The following is a 13,973-nucleotide window of genomic DNA, read 5'->3' on the forward strand; positions in this document are numbered from 1 at the left end:
CGCCATAAAGCCAAGAACGCCGATTGGTAGTTGTACCAAGTGTTGTGCTGATTACATCACAACTATCAAGACTCTAGCAATGGCTGAATGTCACAACCGCTAGCATGGCACAACGTAGCACATGGAGACGATGGTGTACAAATGAAGTGAGTGGTTAAATATGGATAAGACGTGCAAGCTGTAAAAATTTGTATGGCCATACATGTGTCGCTAGCAATTCTGGTCATCTATTGAAAACAAATTTCCTTTAATTTCATTGTTGGTTATGAAGCTGAAGGCAAGTCCGGGCCACTAGATGGGGTGCAATTCTTAATCCAATGTCAAATACAATTTGTGGACTTGCTTCATCGATAAATTGGTATGCACCTTGAGGTCTTTGATTGAGGGAAGGACTTACATAAGGGACTACAGAAGGTTGGCGGACTATCAAAGGACCTAACAATTATAGCATATCTACTTGCAAGTTCAAGTAACATGTATGATCCCGCATGGGGTTATGGTGTATGAGATACATCCCCTACATGCATTGGGTGAAACGCAACTCTACAAAAAGCACAAAACAGAGTTCAAAGGTCTTCTTATTTAGATTGGAAAGATTTCTTTTTTGTTGCTATTGTAGGCAACATTGCCACCAAAGGCATCAAAAGTCCCACTCATCTATATATATTCTATAACAGCAGTCCGAGTACTCTTTACACGTGTCAACGCCTGCGAGCTGAAGGCTAAATGCTAAAAGTGAGCGTGTGTGTGTGTGTGTGTGTGAGAGAGAGAGAGAGAGAGAGAGATTACTTTAAAAATACTCTCCTATCACGTCTAAACTAATGTAAATGGCGGAAGGGGGAGCCCTTTACATGTATCAAAATCTGCGACATGAAGACTAAACTCCCAAAACTAAGAGAAGCCCCTATGCACACGATAAAGAGGGAGAGGAAAAGAGAGAGAGAGAGAGAGAGAGAGAGAGAGAGAGGCCGTGCCGAAGGACGGCTGGCCGTACTAGTTTACAAAACATGCGAGAGAGAGGGACTCACAAATGCGGGAAGGTGTGTGCATGAGGGGGGGGCAAGCCTTTCTCTCGCTTTTTGACTGGTCAGTGGGTCACCTTTAGAGAGGAGGCCAGTCTCGAATACTTTCATAAAATAATGGTCACAAGACTACAACAAAAGCCATGCGCCAGGGTTCTCAAATGCGGTACAGGGCGACTTTGAAGGCAGACATTTGCCCCCAATAATGTAGACGCGAGCCCTCGAGGCCAGTGAGGCTGTGACACGTGGGACCTTGTCGAGCCTCTGTTCACAATTAAGAGGATATACCAAGGTATCTCTGCAATGGTCACACCTACACAATTGAAGGCTTGAAGCCGCTCTCTCTCCTCCCTCTACTGAGTCTACTCTCTCTCTCTCTCTCTGTCTCGCTCGCTGTCACATACACACACACATACCCCATTGATTCTGTACTGTTGCCTTCATCATCAACAGAGGAATCCTACACTCTGGGAGCGTTCTTTTGCAGCTTTTAGCAGGAACTTGTGAAGAGCTCTTCTCCCTGCACTCCTTCTTCTTCCCCTCCTCTCTGTAGTTACCACAAGCTCCATCGCTGCAGACGCAAAGCTTTATACACAGAGAGAAAGACAGACAGCCCGCCATGGCTATGCTGGGGAAGAGATTCCACCGCACCATCAGCATGTCGCAAATCGGCCCCAGCAGCGGCTTGCACTCAGAGAAAGCTCAAGCGCACCCCTGCCCAGCCGCTCCTTCTCCTGCCTTCGCAGATCCCTCGCCCAAGCTTCCATTAATCCTCCATGACTCCCCACAGAAGACCAACGAGCAGCTTCTTCTGCAGGCAGCAGCAACTCAATGGGATGCCCTGAAGGCAAGACAGCAAGCTGAAGAACACCATCGACAGCAGCACCATCACCATCAGCACAGCCGCAATCATCATCCTTATCTCCATGTCCACCACGAAACCGCAGCATCAAATCCATGGGAAGCTCTCAAGGGAATCGGAAGTGGCCCGCAGCAGGACGACTTAAATGCCTCGAAGCAGCCTGCTGCTGGGGCCACTAATCAGGCGGAGATCTTGAAGAATGCAGAGGCGATGATGATGATGATGATGATGCAGCAGAACAGAAGCCATGAAAGCTCTGCGCATTCTTTTGTCAAAGGTGATGACACGCATGTTATGGCCTCCTCGCCGCCGAACGAGACTCACCTGCATTTGGGGCTTTGGTCTCATTTCCCAGCTAACCCTAGGTCCAGCCCCTCCATCTCCGGCGCGCACTTCCTTGATGCCTGCTTCCTCTGCAAACGACGTCTTCGACATGAGCGAGACATCTTCATCTACAGGTACTATCCTGACGTACATGGAGAGAGAGAGAGAGAGAGAGAGAGAGAGAGAGAGGTTCAAGCGACCTCAAAAATGTATCCAACGAGTTTTGAACTCAAGACCTGTAATCCTATTGGATACTCCAAGGAATAGGAAACTTCAATAACCAATTTTCCGAGAGAGAGAGAGAGAGAGAGAGAGAGAGAGAGAGAGAGAGGATAACTTCTAACTTTGGAGGGACAATCCCAAGTGACCTCAAAGATTTATCCGTGGAGTCTTGATCTCAAGTCCTATTACTCAGGCTGGGTTCAGACTGAACCGGCGGAAGAAACAAGCCTTCCTAAATGTGCCGTTGCCTAGTGCGAACAGTGTGGAGGAGAAAAAGTGAAAAAGTGAAGGGGGTTGAGAGAGGCCATCAACTCTCTCTCTCTCTCTCTCTCTCTCTCTCTCTCTCCACGGTAGTTGATTGCTTATCAAACTTCCCTATTGAGGTTGGGTTCACATTGAGGGGGCGGAAGAGAGGCTCCAAAAGTTGGTTTTCTGGGTGGTAGAGTTAGGTAATGTACACTTCCGCCACCCTTTTGTTCACATAGAGGGTGGAAGAAAAAGTCACTCGATTTTTTTCCGCCGGCTTGTGTGAACATTGGGTGGCGGCGGAACACAAAGTGAAATGAAGAAGCATTTGACATTTGCATCAATAAAGCATAGTACAATCCATAGCATAAAATTTAATTAATTGAACGCATATGTTACAAAAGCATTAACTTGAAGATGATGATGAATCTAATTCCTCTAAAGCCTCATTTCCAAAAAATTCTTGGACATTCATCCGTGCCTGCTCTTTGTACATTGCCTTTGCAATATTGTCTCGCCTCTCGGAGCCTACTCCAAGGTCATTGGAACCTCCTTCATCGCTCCCTTGAGCACGCTCCATAGCCTCCTCTACTCCGATTTCCCGTGTTGCCATGAGCTCCATCATGGAAGTAGCACCTGCTCTTCGATCCTCTGTTGCATGCCCAACGTGACCCGCCAATTCTGCTTCTGCCTCTCGCACCCACTCCATATCAAAAGATTCTCCATGGTGGATACAAAGGTTGTGAAGCACAAAACAAGCTGCTACAAGATCTGGCACATAGCGTAGATTCATGTCGGATCTTTTTAACAAAATTCTAAACCTTGCCTTCAACATTCCAAATGCTCTTTCAATTGGCATCCTTGTACTAGATTGAATGAAATTCCAGTAGTACTTGAGACGTGACAGCCCTTCTTTGCACCCTTTGAAAGGCACTAGCATATATGGCCGTGCCGGATAAGCGCAATCACCAACTAGACAATAGTTGCCTAGGTCACCTTTTGCACATCTTTGACCTAGCTCACTTCTAGTGAAATTCAAGGAGTCATGCACTGATCCGGCCCATCCAACATCATAATTCCATATTGAACAATTAGCAGATACGGTTAGTTGCAGCAAAATAGAGTGGAAACCTTTTCGATTGAAGTAGTCGACATGGTTGTCCCTTGGGGCAATGATGGGAATGTGGGAACCATCTATCGCACCAACAACAAAGGGGATTCCTCTTGCAGCCTCAAACTCACGCGCCAATGTCACAAGTCGAGAGCTTGTGGGCCATCTGATGTACAAATCCCTAAGGCCAGATTTCACAATTGCCTTGCAAAAATCAAGTACAATTCCACAAGATGTACTCTTCGCACATCCATAAGTGTCACCGAGGCCCAAGAGACCATCTCTAGTAGCAAGTCTGGTAAGAGCGATTGCTACTCTATCTTGTATTGGCACAGCCTTGCGAAAGTTTGTGGATTTCTTCTGCCTCCTATCATTACCAGAAATTGAGTTATGGACTTTGTCCTGTCGGTATTGTTGCAATACTGCTTGCCACTTTTTGCGGCAACTTTCACTATCTTTATCAAATTCAGGGTAAGTGGCGGCTAGTTTAGTAGCCACCTTTGCCCATAAATTGATCCCTTGCTTCCCGGGATTATTGAACTCCTCATTCATGCCCCCCCGGATATGAATGAGTTGGTCCACCCACCAATCTTTCCACTTGCTTTTCTTGTTGTCGCCGTCGTCATCGTCTCCCAAGTCGATTGTGCTCTTCTTCTTCGAGGCTTTGGGCTTCTTTGTTGCGGTTTCGTTTTGTAACACAACCTCTTCATTGGTGGCTTCTTTCCTCTTCGTCGGTTTGGCACGGCTTGCCTTGTGTTGAGAAGCTCGCATGGCATTAGGTGTAGGGTTGGGTGATGGAGTGGACGCCACATGATCGGGGGCGGCATCCATATTGGAGTTAGGACTAGTGACACTCAAAGGGGGTGAGGGATGAGAAGGATGAGTAGCCATAGTCGAATGTGGGCTATGAGCATTTAGAGTAGGAGATCCATAATTTGGGGGTCTAAACATAAAGGGAGAATTAGGAGAGATGGAGGGAGAATTCATCATGGCTTGGTAGCCATGAGGTGGCATATGGAAAGAAGGGTGGGGGAATGGGTAGAAAGTGGATTGAGAAAATGGAGGTTGGGAGAGAATAGGGTCGTCGTCTTCCCGTTGGGAGTCGATAAACTGATTTGGGTTGGAATCCATGGTACCTACAACGCAAAAAAAAAACAATGTTAGGGATGTGCACACAAAGTTGAAAACAATGCATTAAAGTGAAAATCGTAGAATTCATAGCGACCTTGATGAGTTGATTTGCACCGTCGTCGCCCTCTTAACGCTTCAACCCTACAAGAACGCCATTTAAAAAAGGTTGGTACATCATAGAGCAAATCATGTTAAAAAAAGTTGGTACATCATTCTGAAAAGCCCTCAAATGTAAATGATTGAGCATGGCATTGAGCTTGATTGAAGAAGCCTTCAAATGTAAAAGGGAGAAGCTTCAAATGAAAAAGGGAGAGGCTTTTACTGTGTGCTGCACCTCAAATATGAAAGCACATGATGATCTCCTTGATCTTTGTGTTGATGTGACAGAGCTAGCTTGAAAGGCTATAAAATTTGCCATTTTATAAGGGGGGGGGGGGGAGGGGGGGGGGTTCTTTTGTGAACGTTGCACAAATTGAACCGTTTTTTATTTTTTTTAGGAGGGGTGTCTATTTTGGGAAAAGTTAATGGTTGTGAACGTTGGCTCTCTCTCCTCTTTCCTACGTGGAGGCTGGAAGCGCAATGGGCGAGGGGGGGGGGGTCGGAAGAGACGAGGGCTGTGGCTTCCATGCGCTGGCAATCAATTCCGTGCCCTGCCGCCGCCCACTGTGAACGGCTTCGTTGACAGGGCGTCCTGCTATTGGCTGCGCTAAAAGTATGAAGCTCTGCCGCCGCGCAGTCTGAATCCAGCCTGAGATGTAATAGGTTGGAGTTGAGCACTCTTCTGCCGGGCCCTCCATTTTTCTTCCGACCCCCCCTCCCGAGAGAGAGAGAGAGAGGGAGAGAGAGGGAGGAGGAGGAGGAGGAGAAGAAGAAGAAGCTTAATGTTGTCCCAATGTTGTAGGAACAATCCCAAGACATTCCATAGATTTTTTGGACGAGGCTTGAACTCAAGAGACCTTCAAGAGGAAAATTAGGTAGCTAATCTACTCGAACATCGTAGGAATAATAGAGCAAACCCAAGAGATCTCACTTATCTATTCGACGAGTCTTGAACTCAAGACATCGTTTTTAAGAGGGAAATTGGATAACCAATCTACCACACTTATAGAGAAGCAGAAGAGAAAAGATGTAACATTTAATGGCCTAATAACTTATGTGTAGCGGAAATTAGCATGAACATAGTGGACATTTCATTAGAATAGATTCCTAATGAGAATTACAAGAGTGCTTGGGTGGAGAGAGCAACAAAAAGCATAACACCTAGTTAGATAGCATCGACAATACTTTCAAAAGAGAGAGAAATTAAGCTAATGACAACAGTTGAGGACCGGATTTGCATGGAGCCGGTCCCCGCTCCAAAAGGCTTTGTATTATGGTTTCTCCCATCAAGAGAGACATTGTACAATACAATTCTTTGTGTTCCTTCAAGACTAGCTAGTGCAATGAAGATGAAAGCTTCATGCAATAAGCAAAACACTTAACAAACACAACTTTAATTATCCCCGTTCTCAGACCCAAGACCTCACACACCTTCGAAGATGGTGAGAGCTAGCAGGGTATGAGAGTAGATTGAGAGGAAGAAGGAGTATCTTACGAGAAAGATGTACATCTCCTCACATAATCACTCATATTAGCATAGCTTAGCTTAGTAATTAGCTTGGTAGAGGAGATGAGCATGCATTGAAGCTTGGCTCTTGGTTGGATTTGCATCCACATGCCAAGAGAGTGTTGATGTAGGCTTCTATCTCACAAGCTTGGAGTGGGTGATGAGCTCTCCATTAAAGCTTGGGAAGAGATAGTCTTCCTTTCTTCACACATAGACTGTGTGTGAGTGTGTGTGTGATGATGCCTTGCAAAAATCAGCCCCCTCTCTCTCTTGGGCAAGCCCCCTTGCTATTTGCTCTTCCTACAGCCTCATTCGCCCTCCCCAAGTCAAGCCAATCACAATTAAGCAGCATAAGTGATAGCCTTCTGACATGTGTCCCCCTTTTCCCTTTTGTGAGAGTTTTAGGTAATTAAATAATTAAACTAAACTCTCATTGGACCCCTTTGCCTCCTGGCCAATAGGAATCAGGCAAGCCATGGGGCTCCTGAATGCTCATTGGACCCTTTAGGGGACTGCCCAACAGTCTTCTAGGAGACTTAATTCTTATTGGTTTCTTTTATTAAATGTTTTTAAATTAATTAAACTAGATTTACTCTAGCTTAATTCTCATTGGTCCACTTCAAGGGTCATCCAATAGGAATTGGGCACACCTTATGGGCATCTAGGCTAGGGAGCTGACATGTGTCCCTAATTCCCTTTGTGTAAAGGAAGCCTGTGTGTGTGTGTGTGATTTTCTCTCTCATCCCCTACCTTTAGGGCTCACCCCCTCCCATGTAGGGATATGCAAAGACTTTTTTTACACACACAAAGCATCCAATTTCCCCTAGGTTTGACTTTTGGACATAACCTTTGAATTTTGGAACCTTAGCATTTTGGAAGTCTTAATGGGCTGAACCTTAGGGTCTTTTTAACCCATTGTTGCACATTGCTCTTTTACAGATGGCCCCCCCCTTTGGATCCCTATTTTCCCTCCTTTGGATCCCTACTGTGGCCAGTTTGCTAGCTTCACCAACATTCTAACATTTTCTCCCCTGGCACTTCCCCACATTAAATGATCAGTTTAATATGAGAAAGTCATTTAGGAGAATTAGATATTGATTATTATGACAAAAGAACTTTCAAAGCTGTAGGAACAATGGGACTTCATATATCTATCAAACAATTTTTGAATTCAAGACCTATTTCTTAAGAGGACTTTTGAATTCAAGACCCATTTCTCAAGAGGGAAGTAATGATTATTGTCTGCTAAGTATACCTCCTTTTTAGCGCAAAGGTTATTGGATGTGCTTTGATGTCAAGTCCCTTTTCTCAAGAAGGAATTAGGACGGCCAATGGTTATGGTCCTCTAATTGACTACTCTCTCCTTGTTGGGGAGTGTTACAGTTTTGAACAAAAGAGTATAAGTCTAGCACAACTATCCATGCTAGTGTACATTGTGAAAAAGGGAACGACCAGGCGACATCTATTGCTAAGGGCATCACTTTCGTGGTGAAGACACTGAAGGCGGATGAGCCTCATGGTATAATTATTACAGGTGGAAGTAAGGAGCCAGCCGATACCTCAGCTTTGAGGCAAGGCATCTCGTTTGCGAGTATACAACAGGGTCTTAACTCTAAGGAGACTGCTAAATCACAACAGTTGAGACATCAAGAGAGGAAAGTTATGGTAAACCTAAGAATAAAAAAGAACAGATAGAACGAATTGAAAGAGGTCAACAAACAACTTGAGAAAGATTCAAGCGGTAACAAAGGAACTAGCTCAAAGGCTGAAAATGGTGGGAAGTCAGATGAAGGGATGGCGGATGGATCCTATAGTGCTCTTAAGAAATCTCTTTCTCAGCAGGTGGAGGTAGGGGAGGCTATCACAGTTGCAACTCCACCAACACATAATAAGGAGCAACTTGCCATACAAGCTAAGTTGACGCTTGTGTTTGGATTTAGTGGGAGAATCCCAAATCGATATGAGCGGATTCAATGGATTTAGGGTCCGCTAATTCTTGGGCATGGGGGAGAAATTGAAAATACATCTTACTAGCCAAAGGCATTTGCTTTGTAAGATTGAAGAAGAAATCTGATGTCTCAAAGATCCTCAATAAAGGTCCCCTTATATTTAATGAGACAACTATTTGTGTGGTACTATGGGAGCCAGTATTTGACTCGGCAAAGTCTCTCTAGGGGATTTATCATGTCTGGGTGGGGTTCATAACAATTCCTCTCAACTTTGAGACCTACTTTGGGGCATGCTTCAAGTGTATCAAATTTGGTCATTTTGCCAAGGACTGCCCCATGAAGTCTAAAGTAAGTGAGAATCCCAAAGCGCAAGATTCCACCATTAGGGTTGGCAATCAAGTCCAGGCTAGGGAGGGAGCTCAAGTAGAGAGCGAGAAACAAATGGAGGATAATAAAGAGGCAAGACTAGGGGAGGGAATGGAGGCTATGATATGTGACAAAGAAGACACAGAAGTGTGGGGGAAGACTGTGGAGAAGCAAAGTGTCACATAGCAAATCCCTGAATGCGCAAACAATGAAAATGATTTTGTCTCTCATTCATCTACACCTAAGCTAGTTACGGTAACAACTACGACGGTAGTGCGTGTCCTAGGGTTGAAAAGGGTTAAGAGGGTGAAGGCAATGGCAAGGGAAATCAAGATGGTGGAGGCCGCTAGTGCCTTGAAAGGGAAGGGCACTAGGGTTTGCATTTATTAGTTTGAGTTAATCCAAATCAAGCTCAAACGAGTATATTTTTTTTTAAAAATACACACTGAAAGCTTCATTATGCAATATTGTAGGCTTCTTAATGTTAAACATGCTTGAAGCGAGGCTAGGGTTTCTGTCAAGCTCTATTGCAAGAAGCTGGGAAGTGGGTGGTAGGGAGAGGTCTCGGTGCTATAGGGGTTAACCAGGGTGAGGTGCCTGAAACTGAGGGTGATAGGGTGGTCCCGTCTCTATAGAGATAAACCCTCACCTCTGTTTCCGGAGTGGTGCACACAAAAGATGCCAAACTGGAATTCCCAGAGAGTTGGGATCCCGTGGTGTTATGAGCACTTGCTTAATTTTTGTTGGGCTTGCTTGATTCGTCCTCTCTCCTTGCCAAGGTTCTTGAGTGGCATGTGATGCAAGGCATGTAACCTCTTGTAGAAGGGCTTCTCACCAGCTTTCACTTGCATGGTGTGTGTGGTTTGGGATGTTGATGGAGTGGTGCTAGTTTTGCGCGTCGAAGGATTGGTCTTTCGACTTCGTGAGTGATGTGTTGGCTTCCTTTTGTGCTATGATTGGTATTGCTTACTGGTTGCACGACCATTCCTATGTGTGAGCCGTATGACTCACGGGTGGCTAAGGTGTGTTGGCAAGGACGGTGCCAAAATTTTCCTCGTATCTAGAAGCTCGACTGGTGATGACGTTGGGATTTGTCTTCTTTGGACTGTCTATCGATTGCATAATGGACATGTATCTCCATTCATGATGGCGTCTCGAGGGAAGGCACCTAAGGGGTGTGGGTACCCATGGGATCATTACAAAAGGGTGTGAATTGATCTAGAGATAGTTAAGGGGTTGATCTAGAGATAGTTAAGGGGCTCCTCAATCAACAAGAGGTCTTACACACAAGCATAGGCTAAAGCCCGAAACCTTAACATTCTACCAGCATGGGGATGTATAGGTGGCATATAACCATGTGGTAGCATGTGGAAAAGGCACCTGAGCGTTGTGGGTACCCATGGGATCATTACTAAAGGGTGTGACCTGATCTAGAGATAGTTAAGGGACTCTTAAAGTGCCTTGAAAGGTCACCCACGAGTTTGTTGATTGGGCTAATTTGGAGCCTCTATGTAATGTCATGCATGATGCCTACACTACCTCTATATAATCAGCCTGCTTGTACACACTTTTGCTTAATCAATCAATCAAGTATGTGTCTATATTCTACTCTACTTTCATTTGTGTATTTTTAAGTGTTATTTCCCATGCTAACGCCATGGATGGTTTTCTAATCTACCCTCCCTAAACTTATCATAGAAATCTTTGCTCCTACGGCTTATTTTCGTACTTTGTAAGAGTGGCTCCCTTTAAAGCAACGGTCTCTACGGGGTGGCTTCCCTTGTAGCATCGAACTGATAAAAATGATTTTCCACAGCTTAGCCTAAACATGGGTTGTTTGTAATTGCAAAAAAAAAGAAAAACTTAGTAAGGCTCTTATTTATTAAGCTATAGTTATGATAATATGGATTGTTTTCTTAACATTGTGAGTTTGCAAATTGTTTTTAATGATGCAATTGTCAATCACATTCTCAATTGTTTTACCAATTACAGGGGAGACATTGCATTTTGCTCAGAGGAATGTAGACATCGCCAAATCTTAATTGATGAAACACGCTCTTCAAGAGCTTGTAGGAAAGGAGGAGCCGCTTTGGGGACCACTCCATGAAAGTGGCGTCATTTAACATTGACAAAACTCTTCTTCATTTTCCAAGTGAGGCCTTTCTCGAAAAAGCTAAAAAGATCTTGTAAAACTGAGAAAAGAATGTCTTTCTCTTTCTAGGGATCCTCCATGTGAGGCCTTACCAAAAGCCATTGGTGATGAGGTCTTGAGAAACTTTTGCCTTGTGAGAATAGAACTAGATTGTTATCTTTAGCAACCTCTTGAGGATAACAAAAAACAGCCTTGCTTCTTCCAAATGCTGTTTCCTTCATAATATTTAAAGTTTTGGCCTACTTTATAGGGTAAATATGTAAGGCTTATGTCTGCATTTATGGTCTTGTTGGAACTTCCCAAGGATTTTCTAGAAGGTTTTCTTTCCATTTTGTATTTAAGAGCTACTTTATGCATACATGGCATCAATAAAAGTGGGATAAATTGTTATTCTAGTTTCATCTTCAAGATGGACTAGGTACATACTTTCTTTAGTAACGACACGAATGTCTCGTGTACTTGAGGGGTGCACTTACAAGAAACCATCTATATCACGTGCGCTCAAATGGTTTATTTACATATTGTGAGGCAATAAAATGATCCTTTTTTTTGTTAACCTTATGAGTTTTTCTTAGTTTTCAAAAAAAAATCCTCTTTTGTAAGTAAAATAATAATTTTAAGTAAAGGAGAGTTCTTTTTCTCTCAAGATTGGTATCAATTGAAACCTTAAAGTTCTTACAACCTTTTACTAATTGATCACTTCCTTTTTTGGAGGAAGTAAAAAAGATCGAACAAAACAATTTAAGCGAGACTAAATAAAATCAAGCGAGACTGACCAACAAGATTCAACATGGACAATTGTGAGCCCCATCACAATTGTATGAGGACACTATTAAAGTTATAGCCTCTCAAGAGAATGGTCCATTGTGTTCCCAATATATATTTTGGCTTTAGGTATCTTAGTTGTCAAAGTTCTAGGTAGGTCAGGTTGTTGAGGGGGTACTTAAGGGCCCCCAAGATAGTATATAAGAACTACCTTCCCCCCATTGCATAATCATCAATTCATTACCGAGTTGGTTGGTTTATTAGTACTCTCTCTCTCTCTCTCTCTCTCTCTCTCTCTCTCTCTCTCTATATATATATATATATATATATATATATATATGCTTCTGCATTGACTTTGATAGAAACCTTCCTTCAAAATGAGTTGGTAGATGAAGTGAACGTGGATGCATGTCTTTGAGAGCGCCAACATTGGAAAAAGGAATAGTGAAAACAAACGAAACATTTTTAAGCTGCAAAACAATGACCCCCACACCATTGTTGACCACAACCCTATCAGTATTCACCCTCATAATTGTAATACAAAATGTAACCTACTTGCCATAATAAAGTGCAACTTTTAAGAAGTGGTCTTGCAAAATGTCTGTTCTTTTACAAGTTTGTGAAAGGTTGAATACTATAGAGGAATGATGTGTTGTTAGTAAGAGGTGAGAGTATACCACATAGAAATTGCAAGTTTCTCTTTCATTTCCATGTCTGTTATAGAGAGAGAGAGAGAGAGAGAGAGAGAGAGAGAGAGAGAGAGAGAGAGAGAGAGATGTGTGTAGATTTACCTTGCCCCAACAATATAAACCTTGGTATACATGCAACTTGTGGATCACTTTATAGGAAGGTTATCTTTAAGTATTTCCTATTTCATAAGGCCAAAAAGACTCCTCAAAATACAATCCTATCCCTCAATGAGGAAGGATACACACCCACATGGGCTATATTAGAGAAGAGACAATAGACATCTACATATTTAATACATAATACTATTTGAGATATAAATATAATAGACCATATATAACCAATGGGTGGTAGTGGGTTGGTTTAGGGTGGATGACAAATGCATTGTTTGACCCATGTAGGGTTTTTTATATGAAACCATCAATTTTTGAGGTGAAACAACATTTATTGCAAAAACATTTATTGATGTCTCAAGAAAACCAATATAAACTTCCTTAAAGGTTTGCCTATCTACCTAGTTCACTAAGGTAATATTAGAGAGCCAAAAACACAATGTATCAACCACGTTTCATGCAAACTCCACGTGTTGGGATAAGCCTATAGTGGTGACAATGCATTGATCAAGTCCCTTGGCCTCTAACGGGTTGTTGAATAAATTTATTTTTATGAGCTCTTTTTTGCTCTAAGCGAGCTCTTTTTTGCTAAAATGATTGATATACTTCAAAAGTTCCATCGGTAGATGTAGATAATAGAGAATCATCGAGAATATGTTACAGATCAGGTACATACTTCTTGAGTAAGCTGACGTAAAAAACATTATGTACCTTTATGTGTGGTGGTAACAAGAGTCTGTAAGCTTGATCATTAATTAGCTCTGTGATCACAAAAGGTCCACAATATCTAACACTTAGCTTCTTACACTTACCCATTGATAAAGAACTATGTTTGAGTTTCACCCTTAAAAATACCATATCACCCTCTTCAAAAAGTCTACGACAGAACGTCTTGGGTCAGCATAACTCTTCTGTCTATCTTGAGCAGTCTTAATATCTTGTCATATAAGATTGGTTTATAGTTGTATTTCACCAACATTTCTTTGGATGCTTGAACTCGTATGAGAGGGTCTGTCCATTTGAGTGGAGTAAAACACTCTTGTCGTATAATGCTTGAAAAGGAGACATCCCAATTGAGCGTTGGAATGAGAAATTATACGCAAATTCAACCAAATACAAATATCTAGTTTATTTACTCTGCTCATGCATACAATAAGCTCTTAACATGTCTTCAATGATTTGATTTGTTCTTTCTGTTCGTCCATCAGTTTGAGGATGATAAGCAGTACTAAAGGCTAACAGGGTTCCTGTAGGTGAGAAGAACGCTTTCCAAAAATTAGAGGTGAACTTCGCATTACGATAAAAAATTATCCATTGAGGTAAACCGTAATACATGACAACACCTTTCATGAAGATTTGAGCTATATCCTTAGCCGTAAATGTTGTCTTGATTGAAAATAAACGGGTCATTTTTGTA

At 42.7% G+C, this 13,973-nt stretch overlaps 2 protein-coding genes across 2 annotated transcripts; one reads left to right on the forward strand and one right to left on the reverse strand.

The window, feature by feature from the left end:
- Positions 1-1,502: 1,502 nt before the first annotated feature.
- Positions 1,503-11,153, forward strand: LOC147425198 (uncharacterized). The gene is made up of 2 exons (XM_086499661.1): positions 1,503-2,342; positions 10,832-11,153. Exons 1-2 carry the CDS (start codon positions 1,642-1,644, stop codon positions 10,944-10,946), a joined length of 816 nt encoding a protein of 271 aa, XP_086355787.1. The 5' UTR covers positions 1,503-1,641; the 3' UTR covers positions 10,947-11,153.
- On the reverse strand, positions 2,947-5,056 carry LOC147425199 (uncharacterized). Its single transcript, XM_086499660.1, has one exon. It carries the CDS (start codon positions 4,916-4,918, stop codon positions 3,083-3,085), a length of 1,836 nt encoding a protein of 611 aa, XP_086355786.1. The 5' UTR covers positions 4,919-5,056; the 3' UTR covers positions 2,947-3,082.
- Positions 11,154-13,973: the final 2,820 nt, after the last annotated feature.

This window comes from Adiantum capillus-veneris, chromosome 25, assembly GCF_014529385.1.
Source record: "Adiantum capillus-veneris isolate H3 chromosome 25, ASM1452938v2, whole genome shotgun sequence".
NCBI classification, from domain to species: Eukaryota; Viridiplantae; Streptophyta; class Polypodiopsida; order Polypodiales; family Pteridaceae; genus Adiantum; species Adiantum capillus-veneris.